Genomic DNA, 20,171 nt, shown 5'->3' on the forward strand with positions numbered 1-20,171 from the left:
TCCTGTTTAGCAAATATGGCCATTATTAAGCCACTACCACTACGCATCATCTGTTTCTCTTAGGATAAAATAATTTTTACTTCTTATGAAAATAACATATGCTCATACAAATATTGGAACAATATAGAAAAGTATAAAGAACCATGTAAAAATCACTCCTAATTCTCCCTACCCAGAAATAACGATTATTAATATTTTTGGGAACATTCATCCAGATTTTACATACGTTTATACATTGACAATTTAAGTGTTGCACTAAGTACATGTCACACTCTAAGCCCTGTGTTTGATTCTATTTGCTGTATGGTTTTATTAAGATAAATACCCATGTGTCCAGAACTAAGCAATTAAGTACTTGCATTCTTGAGGGAGTCACTTAAAAATAATTTGGGGGCCAGGCACAGTGGCTCACGCCTGTAATCTCAGCACTTTGGGAGGCCAAGGTGGGTGGATCACGAAGTCAAGAGATCGAGACCATCCTGACCAACCTGATGAAACCCTGTCTCTACTGAAAATACAAAAATTAGCCAGGCGTGGTGGCACGTGCCTGTAGTCCCAGCTACTCGGGAGGCTGAGGGAGGAGAATCACTTGAATCTGGGAGGTGGAGTTTGCAGTGAGCTGAGATTGCGCCACTGCACTCCAGCCTGGTGACAGAGTGAGGCTCCGTCTCAAAAAACAAAAACAAAAACAAAAACAAAAAAAAAGCAAACCTTGGGAGCTGGACAGTGTCTCATGCCTGTAGTCATTCCAGGTGCCCAAGAGGCTGAGGTGGGAGGATTGCTTGTGACTAGCAGTTTGAGGCAGCAGTGAGCTATGATTGTGACACTGCACTCCAACCTGGGTGACAGAGAAGACCCCATTTCTTAAAAAAATAAAAACTTGTGTTACTTCAAAAATGGGGAGACATTAACACAATTACATGTGGGCTGTAGTAAATGAATATTTGTCATTTCATTTAGGATGAGAGAAGAATTTTTAAAGTTTTAAAAAAACTTAGTAGTTTTTTTCTTATTACAAAATCAATTGATGTTCACGTAAGATAAATAAGGAAAAAAAATAAAAGCACCTACACTCCTCCCAACCCAAAGACAATCCTTGCTGTCTTCACCTCCCTTCCTGCTAACCTGTCTTATCTAGATCTTTCATTTCAGCCACTCTTTTTCCAAAACCCTCTTACACCATAGTCATTCAGAAAGAAGTAACTATGTATTTATGATTTTTCTGGAGCATCTACTGGAGAAACTATAAATTTCATTAGCTTTTTATCTTCAAGTGACAGCATGTGTAGGTAGAGGTTATATTGCAAAGGATTAAGTGCATGAATGGTAAGCAGGTAAAGAAACTTCTTAACCCTTTGCAGTCTAATGTTTACTTCCAAGCTGCTGACAGTTGTGAGAAGTTAGCAGTCAAAGGAAAAGAAATGGACAATAAGAAAGACCAACAGTATTAGGGAAGATTTGATAGTAGCTGTTGCTACTGGGATATTTTTGGCTTTTGAGAACAGCTGAAAAATGTTGATTTTTTTTTTTTTGGTCTGACCTCTGAATACATTTTCAGAGGCATTTTCTCTTTATGCCTGCCAATCTGCTACCTCCTCTCTCTAACTATACCTTTTCCTAATTACACTACTCTCTTTCCTCTGTAGTTCAGCCTCCTGTTTTTTTTGTTCAGGGCATATTTGAATGTCATTTCTGTTTTAATGAATTGCCTGAAGGGTTCTTGCTGTGCACTGCACAAACGAAACCAGTTCACTGAGACCGTGCTACTGCAGTAAAGAAAGAGCTTACTTAACAATGATGCTGGCTGTGCAAAGGAGTTATTACTCAAATCAGTCTCGCCAAAGACTTGGTGGTTAGTTTTTCAAGGATAGTTTTTAGTTTGGTGGGCGGGAGACTAGGGAATGAGGGCTGCTGGTTGGCTGGGGATGCGATCGTAAGGGTGTGAAAAATGGTCCTTGTGTGCTGAGTCCACCTCTGGGTGGGGAGCCATGTGACTGATTGGGTCATGAGTCACTAGTTCACCTCTCGGTAGGGTCAGCTGGTCCAGAATGCAAAGATCTGAAAAATATCTCAAAAGACCCATCTTAGGTTCTATAGCCAGGGAAAATATAAATCCTGTGTCCTTTGGAAAAAAGACTGGTTATCATTTAACTACATTTTACCAGAATTCAGGTCCCTCTCATAATCCTAATCTTGTAGACTTTCATTACTTTTACAAAGGCAGTTTAGTTTTGGAAAAGGTTACTATCATCCTTGCTTTAGGTTAAACTGTAAACTAAATTCCTCTCAAAGTTAGCTTGGCCTGCACCCAGAAATGACCAAGGACAGATTGGAGGTTAGAAACAAGATGGAATCAACTATGTCAGATTTCTCTTAGCTGTCATAATTTTGTGAAGGAAGTTTCTCTCTCTGATTCATACTATCCATGCCTCACTCTTACTCCCCAATATCCCCAAATAAGTCAGGGACCCCACAGCATAAGGATGTGGCTAGGCTAGCACATATCATCTTATGAACCTAAGTTAGGTGTCAGGGAAGGTTTTTGATTCCACTTCCCCCCACTCCTACCTTCTGGATCATCTCTCTTGATATTCATTCATTCATTCATTCATTTGTTCAAACAGACCCCTACCTAGGTGATTCTCAAAAGAGTGGGGTCTGGGGCTGGAGGAGGTGTCAGGGTAAACCAGTTACCAAAAGTCTTTCGTACTAATACCTTCAAAGGACAAATGCAAATGTAAAAGGGAAGCTGAAAGAATATGCAGTGGGGTTCCAAGATGGCTGAATAGGAACAGCTCCAGTCTACAGCTCCCAGCGTGAGCGACGCAGAAGATGGGTGATTTCTGCATTTCCAACTGAGATACTGGGTTCATCTCACTGGGAATTGTCAGACAGTGGGTGCAGGACAGTGGATGCAGTGCACCGAGTGTGAGCTGAAGCAGGGCGAGGGATCGCCTCGCCCAGGAAGTGCAAGGGGTCAGGGAATTCCCTTTCCTAGCCAAGGGAAGGGGGGGACAAATGGCACCTGGAAAATCAGGTCACTCCCACCCTAATACTGCGCTTTTCCGACGGCCTTAGCAAATGGCACACCAGGAGATTATATCCCGTGCCTAGCTCGGAGAGTCCTATGCCCACAGAGTCTCACTCATTGCTAGCATAGCAGTCTGAGATGGAACTGCAACGCAGCGGCGAGGCTGGGGGAGGGGCACCTGCCATTGCTGAGGCTTGAGTAGGTAAACAAAGGGTCTGGGAAGCTTGAACTGGGTGGAGCCCACCACAGCTCAAGGAGGCCTGCCTGCCTCTGTAGACTCCACCTCTGGGGGTAGGACATAGCCGAACAAAAGGCAGCAGAAACCTCCCCAGACTTAAATGTCCCTGTCTGACAGCTTGGAAGAGAGTAGTGGTTCTCCCAGCATGGAGCTTGAGATCTGAGAATGGACAGACTGCCTCCTCAAGTGGGTCTCTGACCCTTGAGTAGCCTAACTGGGAGGCACCCCACAGTAGGGGCAGACTGACACCTCACATGGCCGGGTACCCCTCTGAGATGAAACTTCCAGAGGAACTATCAGGCAGCAACATTTGCTGTTCAGCATTATTCACTGTTCTGCAGCCTCCTCTGCTGATACCCAGGCAAACAGGGTCTGGAGTGGACTTCCAGCAAACTCCAACAGACCTGCAGCTGAGGGTCCTGACTGTTAGAAGGAAAACTAACAAACAGAAAGGACATCCACATCAAAACCCCATCTGTACATCACCATCATCAAAGACCAAAGGTAGATAAAACCACAAAGATGGGGAAAAAACAGCAGAAAAACTGAAAATTCTAAAAATCAGAGCTCCTCTCCTCCTCCAAAGGAACGCAGCTCCTCACCAGCAATGGGACAAAGCTGGATGGAGAATGACTTTGACAAGTTGAGAGAAGAAGGCTTCAGATGATCAAACTTCTCTGAGCTAAAGGAGGAAGTTTGAACCCAACACAAAGAAGTTAAAAACCTTGAAAAAAGATTAGACGAATGGCTAACTGGAATAACCAATGCAGAGAAGTCCTTAAAGGACCTGATGGAGCTGAAAACCATAGCACGAGAACTACGTGACGAATGCACAAGCTTCAGTAGCCGATTCAATCAACTGGAAGAAAGGGTATCAGTGATGGAAGATCAAATGAATGAAATGAAGTGAGAAGAGACGTTTAGAGAAAAAAGAATAAACAGAAATGAACAAAGCCTCCAAGAAATATGGGACTATGTGAAAAGACCAAATCTACATCTGATTGGTGTACCTGAAAGTGACGGGGAGAATGGAACCAAGTTGGAAAACACTTTGCAGAATATTATCCAGGAGAACTTCTCCAACCTAGCAAGGCAGGCCAACATTCAAATTCAGGAAATAAAGAGAATGCCACAAAGATACTCCTCAAGAAGAGCAACTCCAAAACACATAATTGTCAGATTCACCAAAGTTGAAATGAAGGAAAAAATGTTAAGGGCAGCCAGAGAGAAAGGTCGGGTTACCCACAAAGGGAAGCCCATCAGACTAACAGCTGATCTCTTGGTAGAGACTCTACAAGTCAGAAGAGAGTGGGGGCCAATATTCAACATTCTTAAAGAAAAGAGTTTTCAACCCAGAATTTCCTATCCAGCCAAACTAAGCTTCATAAGTGAAGGAGAAATAAAATCCTTTACAGACAAGCAAATGCTGAGAGATTTTGTCACCGCCAGGCCTGCCCTACAAGAGCTCCTGAAGGAAGCACTAAACATGGAAAGGAACAGCCAGTACCAGCCTCTGCAAAAACATGTCAAATTGTAAAGACCATGGATTCTAGGAAGAAACTGCATCAACTAATGAGCAAAATAACCAGCTAACATCATAATGACAGGATCAAATTCACACATAACAATATTAACCTTAAATGTAAATGGGCTAAATGCTCCAATTAAAAGACACAGACTGGCAAATTGGATAAAGAATCAAGACCCATCAGTGTGCTGTATTCAGGAAACCCATGTCACGTGCAAAGACACACATAGGCTCAAAATAAAGGGATGGAGGAAGATCTACCAAGCAAATGGAAAACAAAAAAAGGCAGGGGTTGCAATCCTAGTCTCTGATAAAACAGACTTTAAACCAACAAAGATCAAAAGAGACAAAGAAGGCCATTACATAATGGTAAAGGGATTAATTCAACAAGAAGAGCTAACTATCCTAAATATATATGCACCCAATACAGGAGCACCCAGATTCATAAAGCAAGTCCTTAGAGACCTACAAAGAGACTTAGACTCCCACACAATAATAATGGGAGACTTTAACACCCCACTGTCAACACTAGACAGATCAATGAGACAGAAAGTTAACAAGGATATCCAGGAATTGAACTCAGCTCTGCACCAAGCGGACCTAATAGACATCTACAGAAATCTCCACCCCAAAGCAACAGAATATACATTCTTCTCAGCACCACATCACACTTATTCCAAAGTTGACCACATAGTTGGAAGTAAAGCACTCCTCAGCAAATGTAAAAGAACAGAAATTATAACAAACTGTTTCTCAGACCACAGTGCAATCAAACTAGAACGCAGGATTAAGAAACTCGCTCAAAACCGCTCAACTACATGGAAACTGAACAACCTGCTCCTGAATGACTACTGGGTACATAATGAAATGAAGGCAGAAATAAAGATGTTCTTTGAAACCAATGAGAACAAAGACACAACATACCAGAATCTCTGGGACACATTTAAAGCAGTGTGTAAAGGGAAATTTGTAGCAGTAAATGCCCACAAGAGAAAGCAGGAAAGATCTAAAATTGATACCCTAACATCACAGTTAAAAGAACTACAGAAGCAAGAATAAACACATTCAAAAGCTAGCAGAAAGCAAGAAATAACTAAGATCAGAGCAGAACTGAAGGAGATAGAGACACAAAAAACCCTTCAAAAAATCAAAGAATCCAGGAGCTGGTTTTTTGAAAAGGTCAACAAAATTGATCGACCACTAGCAAGACTAATAAAGAAGAAAAGAGAGAAGAATCAAATAGATGCAATAAAAAATGATAAACGGGATATCACCACCAATCCCACAGAAATACAAATTACCATCAGAGAATACTATAAACACCTCTACGCAAATGAACTAGAAAATCTAGAGGAAATGGATAAATTCCTCGACACATACACTCTCCCAAGACTAAACCAGGAAGAAGTTGAATCTCTGAATAGACCAATAACAGGCTCTGAAATTGAGGCAATAATTAATAGCTTACCAACCAAAAAAAGTCCAGGACCAGACAGATTCACAGCTGAATTCTACGAGAGGTACAAGGAGGAGCTGGTACCATTCCTTCTGAAACTATTCCAATCAATAGAAAAAGAGGGAATCCTCCCTAACTCATTTTATGAGGCCAGCATCATCCTGATACCAAAGCCTGGCAGAGACACAACAAAAAAAGAGAATTTTAGACCAATGTCCCTGATGAACATCGATGCAAAAATTCTCAATAAAATACTGGCAAACCGAATCCAGCAGCACATCAAAAAGCTTATCCACCATGATCAAGTGGGCTTCATCCCTGGGATGCAAGGCTGGTTCAGCATACGTAAATCAGTAAATGTAGTCCAAAATGTAAACAGAACCAACGACAAAACCCACATGATTATCTCAGTAGATGCAGAAAAGGCCTTTGACAAAATTCAACAAAATTCATGCTAAAACCTCTCAATAGATTAGGTATTGATGGGACATATCTCAAAATAATAAGAGCTGTTTATGACAGACCCACAGCCAATATCATACTGAATGGGCAAAAACTGTAAGCATTCCCTTTGAAAACTGGCACAAGACAGGGATGCCCTCTCTCACCATGCCTATTTAACATAGTGTTGGAAGTTCTGGCCAGGGCAATCAGGCAGGAGAAAGAAATAAAGGGTATTCAATTAGGAAAAGAGGAAGTCAAATTATCCCTGTTTGCAGATGACATGATTGTATATCTAGAAAACCCCATCGTCTCAGCCCAAAACCTTCTTAAGCTGATAAGCAACTTCAGCAAAGTCTCAGGATACAAAATCAATGTGCAAAAATCACAAGCATTCTTATACACCAAATAACAGACAGAGAGCCAAATCATGAGTGAACTCCCGTTCACAATTGCTTCAAGGAGAATAAAATACCTGGGAATCCAACTTACAAGGGATGTGAAGGACCTCTTCAAGGAGAACTACAAACCACTGCTCAATGAAATAAGAGGACACAAACAAATGGAAGAACTTCCATGCTCATGGATAGGAAGAATTGATATCGTGAAAATGGCCATACTGCCCAAGGTAATTTATAGATTCAGTGCCATCCCCATCAAGCTACCAATGACTTTCTTCACAGAACTGGAAAAAACTACTTTAGAGTTCATATGGAAACGAAAAAGAGCCTGCATTGCCAAGTCAATCCTAAGCCAAAAGAACAAAGCTGGAGGCATCACACTACCTAACTTCAAACTATACTACAAGGCTATGGTAACCAAAACAGCATGGTACTGGTACCAAAACAGAGATATAGACCAATGGAACAGAACAGAGCCCTCAGGAATAATACCACACATCTACAACTATCTGATCTTTGACAAACCTGACAAAAACAAGCAATGGGGAAAGGATTCCCTATTTAACAAATGGTGCTGTGAAAACTGGCTAGCCATATGTAGAAAGCTGAAACTGGATCCCTTCCTTACACCTTATACAAAAATTAATTCAAGATGGATTAAAGACTGAAATGTTAGACCTAAAATCATAAAAACCCTAGAAGAAAACCTAGGCAGTACCATTCAGGACATAGACATGGGCAAGGACTTCATGTCTAAAACACCAAAAGCAATGGCAACAAAAGCCAAAATTGACAAATGGGACCTAATTAAACTAAAGAGCTTCTGCACAGCAAAAGAAACTACCATCAGAATGTACAGGCAACCTACAGAATGGGAGAAAATTTTTGCAATCTACTCATCTGACAAAGGGCTAATATCCAGAATCTACAAACAACTCAAACAAATTTACAAGAAAAAAACAACCCCATCAACGAGTGGGCGAAGGATATGAAGAGACACTTCTCAAAAGAAGACATTTATGCAGCCAACAGACACATGAAAAAAATGCTCATCATCACTGGCCATCAGAGAAATGCAAATCAAAACCATGATAAAATACCATCTCACACCAGTTAGAATGGCGATCATTAAAAAGTCAGGAAACAACAGGTGCTGGAGAGGATGTGGAGAAATAGGAACACTTTTACTCTGTTGGTGGGACTGTAAACTGCTTCAACCATTGTGGAAGACAGTGTGGCAATTCCTCAGGTATCTAGAACTAGAAATAGCATTTGACCCAGCCATCCCATTACTGGGTATATACCCAAAGGATTATGAAACATGCTGCTATAAAGACACATGCACATGTATGTTTATTGTGGCACTATTCACAATAGCAAAGACCTGGAACCAACCCAAATGTCCATCAATGATAGAGTGGATTAAGAAAATGTGGCACATATACACCATGGAATACTATGCAGCCATAAAAAATGATGAGTTCATGTCCTTTGTAGGGACATGGATGAAGATGGAAACCATCATTCTCAGCAAACTATCTCAGAGACAAAAAACCAAACATCACATGTTCTCACTCATAGGTGGGAACTGAACAATGAGAACACTTGGTCACAGGAAGGGGGACATCACATACCGGGGTCTGTTGTGGGATTGGGGGAAGGGGGAGGGATAGCATTGGGAGGTATACCTAATGTAAATGAAGAGTTAATGGGTGCAGCACACCAACATGGCACATGTATACATATGTAACAAACCTGCATGTTGTGCACATGTACCCTAGAGGTTAAAGTATAATAATAAAAGTAAATAAATAAATAAAAAAGAGTATGCAGTGCTGCTCTTCACTGTAGAAAGAGCCCGAGAATTATCTTGAACTCCAAATCCTGTGCCTTTTTTCATCACAGTTGTGTATGAGTTTTATCTACTACTAGTTTTTTTCCAAGCCTTTTCACATCTTGACATATAGTAAATTTGACCAAAAACAGATGAAAGGAAAGATAAAACAATGTGTTCTTGGCTGGAGGTGACCTACTCTTGGGGTCTAGCTACCCCAAAGACTGAGAGGATTGTTAACTCTGACACCTATAACCCATTCATGATTTAGTTGGTAAGCAGATCTGCCCATTTCTTTCTTCTTCATTGCCAGATCTCAGTTCATGCACTAGTTATGCCCTGCTTCCACTTCATCTAAGAATTCTGTGTCATAATATACCATACTTATATATTAACCTTCTCATATTTGCATTAGAACTTTAAGATAATTGGGCTACTTAAACTTCATAACTCCCCTCATTACATCTTTTTTTTTCCTGAAAACATTTGCCATTTCTCTCCCAACCACCGCCTCATTTTAATTTACTATCTCTGCAATACTTTTTGTTTTCTTTTCCATTAGAGATGATATGCTGTCTTCTTTAGGAAACTTTACCTAAGTGTAAGTAAGGAAATGAATGCTATCCTCCCTAGTGTTTTTATTATGATAGCTAAAATGTAACATATAAAAAGAAGTATATATAGAAACAATATTTTTGTTTTAGTTCTATGCCGTATTTCTCCATACGTTATTTTTTTATATTTTTAAACGTTTATTTTTTGAAGGTTGGAACCAGATATGAGAGTTTAAGGGGCTTTAAACTCTTTTAAAAATCTTTTTTTTATATATTTCAAATTCTGTTTTATTGTAAAAGTTCCTGCAGAACAGAAAACTTTTATTTAAATAGTTTTCTGTTCTCTTGAGCATTGTGCAGTATTTTTAGTATACTTAGCATACTTACTATTACTTGATGTTAATTCAGCCAGTTTTAGGCTGGTGGGGAAGATGATTTATATACACTAACAGTTATAATGCAAAATAGAAACTAGTAAAAGCCTCAAGGTTAGTTGCCTCTCCTTGTGCTTCCATAGTAACCCGTGCTTATTCCTTCATTGCAACTACACTGTATTGTTATTGCCTCTATATTTATCTCTGATAGAGTCCATCATAAACTAGAACAGTGGTTCTTAATTGATGTGGGGGTGGTAAGGAATGGGGCTTGTGCATTTTGGAAAACATCTGCTCATATTCTTTTTCAGGTACATCACTCTCTCCACCACTATCACTACTGCCCTTCTTTTTTTGAAAACTTCCGTACTCACCTTTAAGCCCTTCGAAGTTAGGGAACTGTATCTTATTTGTCATTTTATCTCTAGTGCGTAGCATTTTTTTTGGCATCTGTGCCCATTAAGGTAGACAGTAACTATTTATTTCTTGCAGGAATTTAAAACTAGGTTAGAAGTGGAGGGAGCACTTCTAACCTGGAAGAATATTGAAGACTTCCTTGAAGAAGTGTCATTTGAGAGGAGCTATGAAAAGAAAGGTAAACTGGTTTTATGGAAGTAAATGAGAACATTGCAGACAAGAGGTAATGGGCAAAAACACAGAGGCAGGAAAGTGTAGGATGTATTCCAGGAATACTCATGCAAAAACCATAGGCTATGTGAAGCGTGAGAAAGCTTATAGTAAGTTTGCCTATATTCAGTCAGATTGTGAATACCCCTTTATACCATTATATGTAATTTGAACTATTTGTAGGTGGTAGGGAACTATTGAAAAGTTTTGACTGTGGTGTAACTTGATTTATCTGTCAGCAACTTGATACATATGTCAGTGTATAGGTAAGACTGTGGATACAGAGAAAGTGGAGACAGGGACATCAGTTAAAATTAGGACATTAGGTACAATTAGAGTTTAGAATGACAGTGAAGAAGGAAAGAATTGATGCAAGAGGTATTTGAAAGGTAAAATCAACATACTATGGCTTCTTTTTTTCAGTATCACATTATTCATTTTTAAGTGGTTACTGAATATTCCTAATGAAGAGGTAGTGCTAGTGAAAAGGAACATTTTGATAGGTGAATCTTTCTCTTTTGTGACTGAATTGCCTTGGCATTTATAGAAAATAAATAATGAAGTTAATTGGATATCATCTTGATGATAAAAATGTAGTTAAGTTTTTGATGTTATAGTTTGGAGGTTTATTTTATGTAAGAATTAGTTGTAAACTAGAGAAGAAAGAACAAGATATTAATTTAGATTTTATGCCTGTAGTAGCTTATATAGGCCTATTATGTGTTGTTCTTTCCCATTTATTAATTTGGGCTTAGAAGAAGCTGAGTGATGGCCTACTCTGAGTTCCACTTTAGATTTCACTAGGAATCAGCATACAATACATTAATGCACTATTTAATACAAGTACAAGAACTTGAGTTGAAATCTTGAAAATGAAGGGCAGTCTCCTTGTTAATCTTGTGAGCTGCCCTTATCAGAGTATAGGTTGAGCATCCCAAATCTGAAAATTCAAAATCTGAAATGTTCCAAAATCTGAAACTTTTGCGTGCTAATATGATGCTGAAAGGAATGTTCATTGGAGCATTTCAGAATTTTGGATTTGGGATGTTCAACTGGTAAGTGTAACCCAAATATTCTGGAATCCTAAAAAGTCCAAAATACTTTTGGTCCCAAGCATTTTGGATAAGGGATACTAAACCTCTATTTGGTAATTGTATTTCCATGGGTTTTAACTGAATACAAAAACTAATACCATCATCAATGTTGATTGATATTGTTTTCACAGTTTTGGGAGATAGAAAGTAATTATGATTTATTAGGTTATCTTTGCTTAATATACATTATCTATTGATCAGGTGAATTGTTCACATCACTATTGGTATTATTTCTCTTAAGTAGTTTCTGGACTATATATATATATATATATATATATATATATGTTAGTGTTTGCTTTATATAGTCATCAGCTCTGGCAGCTTATTTGGATTGTTTTAAAACCCCAAACCAAGACTTGATTTTAAGATGGTAAAGACATTTGTGCCCTCTTCTATCTGAAATTACCATGAAACAACAAGGAAAATGAGAGAAAGAGATGTAATTACATCTTTGCTGAGACTAGAAGACGTGTAACTCCAAATTGAAATATTTGAGAAATGGCAGCCACATGTAAGCAGGAAGAGGTTAAAAGAGAATGCTGGTAGAAAGAGATCTCAGATAGAGCTGGCAGAGCAAAGAGTCCTCTTCTGTTTACAGTGGGATCAGGATGCATAGAAAGGCAATGGGAATTTCCTTGGATTGTTTGGCAACATGAACTAGCAAGAAAGGAAGAGTGAATGAGGAAGCGCACAAATACCCCATCTTTGCAGGAAGCACTCTCTTGCTGAGGCAAAGTAGAGGAGAGATAGTGAGTGGTCCTTTGCTGCCTGTCTCTGACATCTGGAAGAAGTAATGTTTAAATGCTTTTCCCACTTGTTCTCATACACATTCTCTGCCTTTCTCACATATACACATGTACAAAATACTCTGTCAGAAAGAGTTTTCTTGTATACTAAAGACTACCCTTTAGTCTAGAATACACCCTTATTTCTTTCTTCCATAGTTAAGTAGTAAATTATATTCCCATCTAGAAAAGTAGGTGAGGGCTGGGTGCCATGGCTCATGCCTGTAATCCCAGCACTTTGGGAGGCCGAGGCAGGTGGGTTGCTTGAGGTGAGGAGTTCGTGACCAGCCTGACCACCATAGAAAAACCCCGTCTAAACTAAAAATACAAAAATTAGCCGGGCGTGGTGGCAGGCACCTGTAATCCCAGTTACTCAGGAGGCTGAGACAGAATTGCTTGAACCCAGGAGGTGAAGGTTGCGGTGAACTGAGATCATGCCACTGCACTCCATCCAGCCTGAGTGACAGAGGGAGACTCTGTCTCAAAAAAAAAAAAATGCTTAATTGTAGTTCTGAAAATAGAGAATTCAATGTCATAACAGAAAAAATATTTAAGAAAACCTTCTGCAAAGACAAGAAATCTTTAGGTCAGGCTCAGTAGTAGCTCACACCTGTAATTCCAGCACTTTGGGAGGCTAAGGCAGGAGGTTCTCTTGAGGCCGGGAGTTTAAGACCAGCTTGGGCAACATAGCAAGACCCTGTCTTTACAAATAAATTTTTAAAAAATTAGCTGGGCATGGTGGCACATACTTTTACTCATGGCTACTCAGGAAGCTGAGATAGGAAGATCACTTAAGCCTGGGAGTTTCGGGTTACAATGAGCTATGATTGCACCATTATACTTCAGCCTGGACGACAAAGTGAGACCCTGTCTCAAAAAAAAAAAATCTTTATTCTGCAGATTGAAAGGAAACACATTGAATGAGGAAAAAACTAACATACAGTCATCAACATCCTTGTATAACCTAGTTTTTGAAAAATTGGATTTCAAAGGTAAGGAATGCATTCTTTGCTCATCCCAATAAAAAGATTAAATTACCTATCGGGGGTTGGTTTGGGAAATCAGATATTTTCAAGGGAATATTTAGCACTACAGGACAATGGTACAAAGTGTGTAAGTCATTGGGGAAAGACAGTGTAACCTCAAAGCCAAATTGACAACTATTTTTGAACAAGGCAAAAGCACAAGGTAAGTGGTATCCCTAAGTTCTTTTTGATAAACTGCAAGAAGATGAATATCAGTCATCCAGTAGATGAACAGAGATGATACAGCAAATGGATTGGCAGGGAACATTGTAGGAATAAGACCAAAATAACTATGAGATTTGTAGTTATGGAATACAATAGAACCATAACAAGTAGAAATAATTAATAAAAGTCAAGATTGAAAGAGGAGAGAATACAGAATGTAGTATAAATTTGTTGGTCTCTTATTTTATAGCTGGAGAACAAAAGACATATAAACCTTAGATATCAAGCATAATAGAGGTGTCAGTATATTTGAAGGATTGAAGGAATAAATGTAAGCACTTGAAGAACTAAATGTGTTTAACCAAAATCAAACAGTGGAGACAAGGTAGGAAGAAGTAGAACTGTATTAAATTTCTTATCCCAAAGGAATAATCAGAGATGAGACCTAAGATGAAAGAACAAAATGTTTATTGTGGCATTCTTTACAGTTGAAAAAACTGAAAACATACATGGAGTATTAATAAGAACTGACCACATCCTAGATCACACACAAACTTGAAAAGCAACTAAGAGCTGTCTTACAGGCCATGTTCCTTGACTAAAAGCGGTCTCAGTTTCTCCTTTGGAAGTGGTTCTCAGCATTGTCAGCAGTATCAGCATCATTTGGGAACTTGTCAGAAATGAAAATTCTGAGGTCTCATACCAGATTTACTGAATCAGAAACTGGAGGAGAAAAGCACCTCTCAACCTTGTTGGTCAGTTTTTATAAATATCCTATTTATGTTTTCAGTTATTTACAGTTATAAAAAAAGTGATAATAAACATTTTTGTTTTTTCATCATTGGTCTCATATTTGATTATTTCTTTAGCATAGACAATGACCAGATCAAAGAACGCCTGTGGAAATTTAATTTTTTCTTTGTTCTATTGTTGGTTATTACAGGTACAAAATTAAAGAGGTTTTTGTTTCTTTAAAAATATCTTTTTTGTTCACAGAAAACAAAATTATCTTCCCTTCCAAATCCAAAAAGATGAAAACGACTGAGATACTTTCAAAAGACAACCAAGTGAGCACCACAGACTAATGAGTAGAATCAATAAGAACGTGGTTTTGGCCCTTTTAACGCTGACAAGTTCTGCATTTCTGCTGTTTCAGTTGTACTACTACAAGCACTATTTATCAACAAAGGTAATTTTATTCCTTCTTTCTTATCATTCCTCCTTTCTTATCATTGTATATTTTCTGATCACACTTCTCTTTGCAATACATAATATTAATCGTGGTTATTCAAATTCTTGCATCTTTGTGAGGTGTGGCAAACAATTAAAAATTCAGTTAAATATACTTGTAATAGCACACTAAAGACAGAGTTGCTAAGTTTCAAGGATGTTTAATCTATTGGAATTTCCTAAGCTAGTTATTTAAAAATTATTATTTTGTTAAACAGATTATCCTTCATTTAAATGAACTCAATGATAAATAATTTTGATAAAATGTCAAAATTAGTTTATTTTAGTACAGCATATATTTTAATTTAGTACCTACTGGGGAAGTGTAATGGTATGACTTACTTTTATCTGTATGTATAGGAATAAAGTAGAAATAATGATGTGGAAATCAATAGCTTCTGAAGATTCTGTAGAATATACCAGATAAGGAATTCCAAAGTTGAGATGGTGTTGTTACATTGTGAAAAGTTGCCAAACACTCCCTCTGGGGTGTATTATAATAATTACTACCATTACTGAGAATTGTACTAGATGCTTTCCATGCTCAGTTTAATCCTAAAAGCAATCATGGGGAAGAAAAAAAAATTTTTTTTTTTTTAATGTTTTTATCCTCATTTCTTAATTAGAACTATTCATCAGAATTAATCACTTTGCACCCCTCCTCAACTAGAGGGAAGTATACTCCCCTGCCTTTTTTATGTTGGGCTTGAACAGCAGAATGTTAACAGACGTGTGCAGAAGCTTCAAATAGGCTGTTGTGATTTGACTTAGTTTTTATGCTCCCCTGACCTATAGGAGAAGAGAAAAATGTATGGAGCAGACCAAAGCATAGCTGCCCGGCTGACTCACAGATTTGTGAGGGAGGAAATAGGTGCTTATAAGCCATAAGACTGGGGGAAGTTTATTATGCAGCATTGTTACATGGGGTTATTAGACCTAATTTTGACAGATGAGAAAACTGAAACTTTTCTTTTTTTAAGAGAGGATCTCGCTCTGTCACCCAGGCTGAAGTACAGTGGCATAATCATAGCTCACTGTAACCTCGAACTCTGGGGCTCAAGCAGTACTCCTGCCTCAATCTCCTGAGTTGTTAGGAGGACTACAGGCACATGCCATCATGCCTGACTAATTAAAAAAAATTTTTTGTAGAGATGGGGTCTCGCTGTGTTGCCCAAGCTGGTCTTGAACTCCTGGCCTCAGGCAGTTCTGTCATCTCAGGCTCCCAAAGTGCTGTGATTACAGATAAGGGCCACTGCAACTGGCCTGGAAAACCAAAACTGTTAACAGAGATGTGAAATAATTTACCTATCCAAACCACCCAGTATCTAATGTGTAGAGCTGACCTCTAATGTCCCTAGCTCCATTTTTTCCAGGCTATATAATTTTAAAAATAAGACTATACTGATTCTACTTACGATCTTGGCTATTTATCCAATGAATGTCTTTCTGTGACATCTTCAACCCTTTCCTGATTATTTTCTTAGGATAAAGTCCTAGAGTAGAAATTCTAGATCTAATATGCACATTTTAGATTTTTGTTATATATTACAAAGTTGTCCTTCATAAGGATAAGCAGTATGCCTGATTTCTCATATCTTTTCATAAATAGGAATAACAATAATAATGGCATCTGTTTCAGTTAGAGATGGCTGGCTAATTGCAGCTTAAACAAATAGAGGAATTATCTGTCCATATCTGTAAGTCTAGAGCCTCTAAAATTCTCTTGGTATATCCTGTGTTACAGTCAAGGCCAGAAGGAGTAATAGTGTGATCTAGCAGGCTTCTACTTTTGTGACAGTGGCCAGCAGATTCCCAAATATAAGAGAATCTGGGGAAATAAGGTTTTACTATTGTTATTTAGCTTTTCTAGCCTTTATAATAGAGATTGCAAAAGAGAAGGGGTTTGGGAATGGGTGTCAGGTCAGCTTACCTATAGTGCCTGCCATAGCAGCTAACATTTTTTGATGTGCTTGATTGAGTAGGCCCTATGCGAAGCACTTTACCAACATTTAATTCTTAAAACAAGTTGAGTAGATCTTGTTCTTCCTGTTTTTCCAGCAAAAACATTGAGGTTTTGAGAGACTTACTAATTTTCCCAATATCACATAGTTATTAACTGGGGGAGATGGAATGTGAACCTGAGGAGTCTACCCCAAAACCTCATTCATTAATTTTTAGTGTTCGTAATATTCAGAAACTGAAAGCTATTCAACTCCATTAGAGGTCATTTCTTTGATTACTAGTGGGGTTAAACATCTTTCCATATGTATATTGGTTCTTTTTAGTTGTATTCTTACTTCTTCTTATTTGTGTCTTTCATATATGTTCCTGATGATGTTTTCTTTTTCTGTAGCTGTTCTTTATAGTTTGAAGAATATTAAACCTTCATCATATATATTTCAAATATTTTTCCTGACTTGTAATTTGCCTTTTAACTTTATATTCATGATGTACTCCCTCAATAAATTAGTACTTAATGTATAAGTAGACAGATGTCAAGATCTGTTTTCCTTAGGGCATCTGTTTTTTATGTTATAACTAGCCCAAGATTATGGGAATATTTAACTGTATTTTTGTCTATTTAATGTTTAAATTTTTTCACTAAATTGAATTTATTTTAGTATGAGGTATGAATTAGACATCTAACTTACATTTTTCCCCAATGATTAACCAGTTGTCCCTATATCCCTTATTGAATTACCCATTACTTTAAAAATCCCATCTTAATTATATATTAAATTCTAATAAAGAACTGCTGTCTCGACCCTTTTCCCTTGGTGGCAATGTAACATAGTTGTTGAGAGCGTGAACATCAGTTTGAGATTAAACCTCATCTATACTGCTTATTAGCTGTGGGATCTTGAGTTAATTACTTGATTTCTAAATGCCTTTGTTTCCTTATCTACAAAATGAGAGGCAATAACAGTACCACCTCGTAGACTTGTGAAGCTTAAATGAATTGATATACATAAACTATTTGGAACAATGCATGTTATACAGAAAGAAACCAGTAAAAATTGGCTATTATTATTTTTTTAAATTTTATAATGAAAAATAGTATTTGTTGTATTGTGTCCATACCATACAAACTGCCTTAGTAATAATGCCCTATTCATTAAAGAAAATATAATCTTTGAACAGAAGTGGTGTGTAATTAAAGTTCAGGTAACCTTTATATACCATTAATTTTGTAAAGTTCATTATTCATACTAGATTCTTGTTTTTTATGTTTACTTTTGATAATAGGTAGACATTATAACATCTAAGTTCTAAAATATCACAGATTATTTTTATTTTATTGAAATATATGGAGTGGGTGCAGTGGCTGACACCTGTAATCCCAGAATCTGGGGACACTGAGGTGTGCAGATTGCTTGAGCCCAAGAGTTTGAAACCAGCCTTGGCACCATGGCGAAACCCCTTTTCTACAAAAAATACAAAAATTAGCCCAGCATGGTGGTGTGTGCCTGTAGTCCCAGCTATTCAAGAGGCTGAGGTGAGAGGATCACTTGAGCTTGGGAGGTTCAAGGCTGCAGTGAGCTGTCATTGCGCCACTGCACTCCAGCCTGGGTGACACAGGAGACCGTGTCTTAAAATTTTTTTTTAATATATGGAAATTATATTAAACCATTTGTAGCCCAGTAATTGTATCCTTTAAAATGGAATTTTTAAATTTACTCATGAATTCAGAAACTGTTATTTAAAAGTCACAATTTGTAGAGTATTTTGCCAAGGCGATAGAAACAATGAGGTGGTTTCTTCCTGCCCAGTATTTATAATTTAATTTGGGACAGATGCTGATGAGAGTATAGATGCTTCCTGTATGTTATAGTGTGAAAACAGGATACTATCTGTAAGGAATACAAGCAGTTTCTCTATGCCAGTAGGAAAAAAAAATGCTTTATTTTAAAATAGTAAGGAGACCAGGTGCCTGCCTGTAATCCCAGCACTTTGGGAGGCTGAGGCGAGAGGATCGCTTGAGCCCAGGAATTCAAGACCAGCCTGGGCAACATAGTGAGATCTCGTCTCTGCTAAAAATAAGAAAATTAGCTGGGTGTGGTGGTGCATGCCTGTAGTCCTAGCTACTTGGGAGACTGAGGTGGGAGAATCCCTTTGAGCCCAGGAGTTTGAGTTTACAGTGAGCTAAGATCTGCACTCCAGGATGGACAAGAGAGGGAGACCCTGTCTCAAAAAAAAATAAATATGTACATATGTAAAATAAAAATAGTAAGGATAGTTAGACTAATTAGATGCTAAAGATACCAACTTTTAAATTTATTTCAATGTCATTGTGGAAAATTTTGAAGCTTTTGGGTTTTGTTAAACTTACAAATCTCACTTATACACAGCGTTTTTGAACTCAAACTTTAGTGAAGTATAGATGCATCTTCAGTTTTCTAATGGTTTTCTTCTGACATAGGAAGATAACCTGAACTATTGTTAACTTTGCTTACTGATTATATCTAAATTGCATTCCTCTGTTGTTCAATGAGCAGGGTTTTGTGGGATATGCTTAGATAAATAAAGTCATGTAAAAATTATTTATGGTTCAATTAAATGTTTGATTTGGTAGCCAAAGAGTATGGAATCATAGTCTTGATCAGTGTGAAATTATAGGTTAGCGTCATCAACATAAAAACCAAGATTCTAAGTCATCCTTGAACTTCAAGGTAATTTTCAGAGACCCTTGAGATTATGTGTTAGAGATAGGGATGAAAAATTGATTTTATCTTTGATTCCAACCCAAATTTAGTAGCAGTAAATGCCTGCAGCACCATGGTAAGAAGGACTGCAAAACTTTCAGCCTTTTCAGGAAAATATACTCTAGTATTTGCTACCTTGAGTTTAAGGAGACTTCCTTTTGACCATTTTGAGGGCCTTAGCACAGAATTACTCTTGGTCCTAGGTGGTTAGACAAGCCTAGCTTTTCTATGATCCTCCAAATGGGATCTGAATAATCCAGTTATCATGTTAGCATTGAAGATAAAGAACTAGTATATTATATTTATTGGGGCTGCTAAAATTTCATAGACAGGTAGAATTGACTCTTCAGATTCCAGAACAACCCTTCAGGTCTTGGAAATACAAACTGCTTTAGTGTAGTGTCCTTGTGAGCATTGTCTGTGGGCGCCAACTTTCAAGTAATTGGCTTGCAGCTCACACGAGAATGGAAAGGACATGTTTCTAGGACCCTGAAGAGAATTTTCATTGTTCACTGTTTTTATGCAACCAACAGGATAGTATGATAATTGTGTGTGCTCATTTAATCCGTATTTGTTGATCACTCGTCTTACACAGTGTACTTAGGAATACAGAGATAAATAGAACACAGGCCCTACTCAAGAAACTCATAATTTGATAGACATGGCAGTATCAATAATTTTTGAG

The 20,171-nt window shown here is 37.9% G+C and overlaps 1 protein-coding gene across 10 annotated transcripts in view; it reads left to right on the top strand.

Moving 5' to 3' along the window:
- Window positions 1-20,171, top strand: part of FKTN (fukutin) — a 98,005-nt gene that overhangs the window by 2,581 nt on the left and 75,253 nt on the right. For 7 of the 10 annotated variants that reach the window (XM_063649779.1, XM_063649778.1, XM_063649782.1 and 4 more), the window contains 3 exons: window positions 10,350-10,452; window positions 13,264-13,355; window positions 14,550-14,742. In XM_063649779.1, coding sequence (XP_063505849.1) covers window positions 14,638-14,742 — 105 coding nt within the window. In that variant the 5' untranslated portion in view covers window positions 10,350-10,452; window positions 13,264-13,355; window positions 14,550-14,637. The remainder of the gene's footprint in view (window positions 1-10,349; window positions 10,453-13,263; window positions 13,356-14,549; window positions 14,743-20,171) is intronic. The other 3 variants (XM_063649781.1, XM_063649776.1, XM_063649777.1) reach the window with 2 other exon arrangements.

This window comes from Pongo pygmaeus, chromosome 13, assembly GCF_028885625.2.
Source record: "Pongo pygmaeus isolate AG05252 chromosome 13, NHGRI_mPonPyg2-v2.0_pri, whole genome shotgun sequence".
Classification (NCBI taxonomy): domain Eukaryota; kingdom Metazoa; phylum Chordata; class Mammalia; order Primates; family Hominidae; genus Pongo; species Pongo pygmaeus.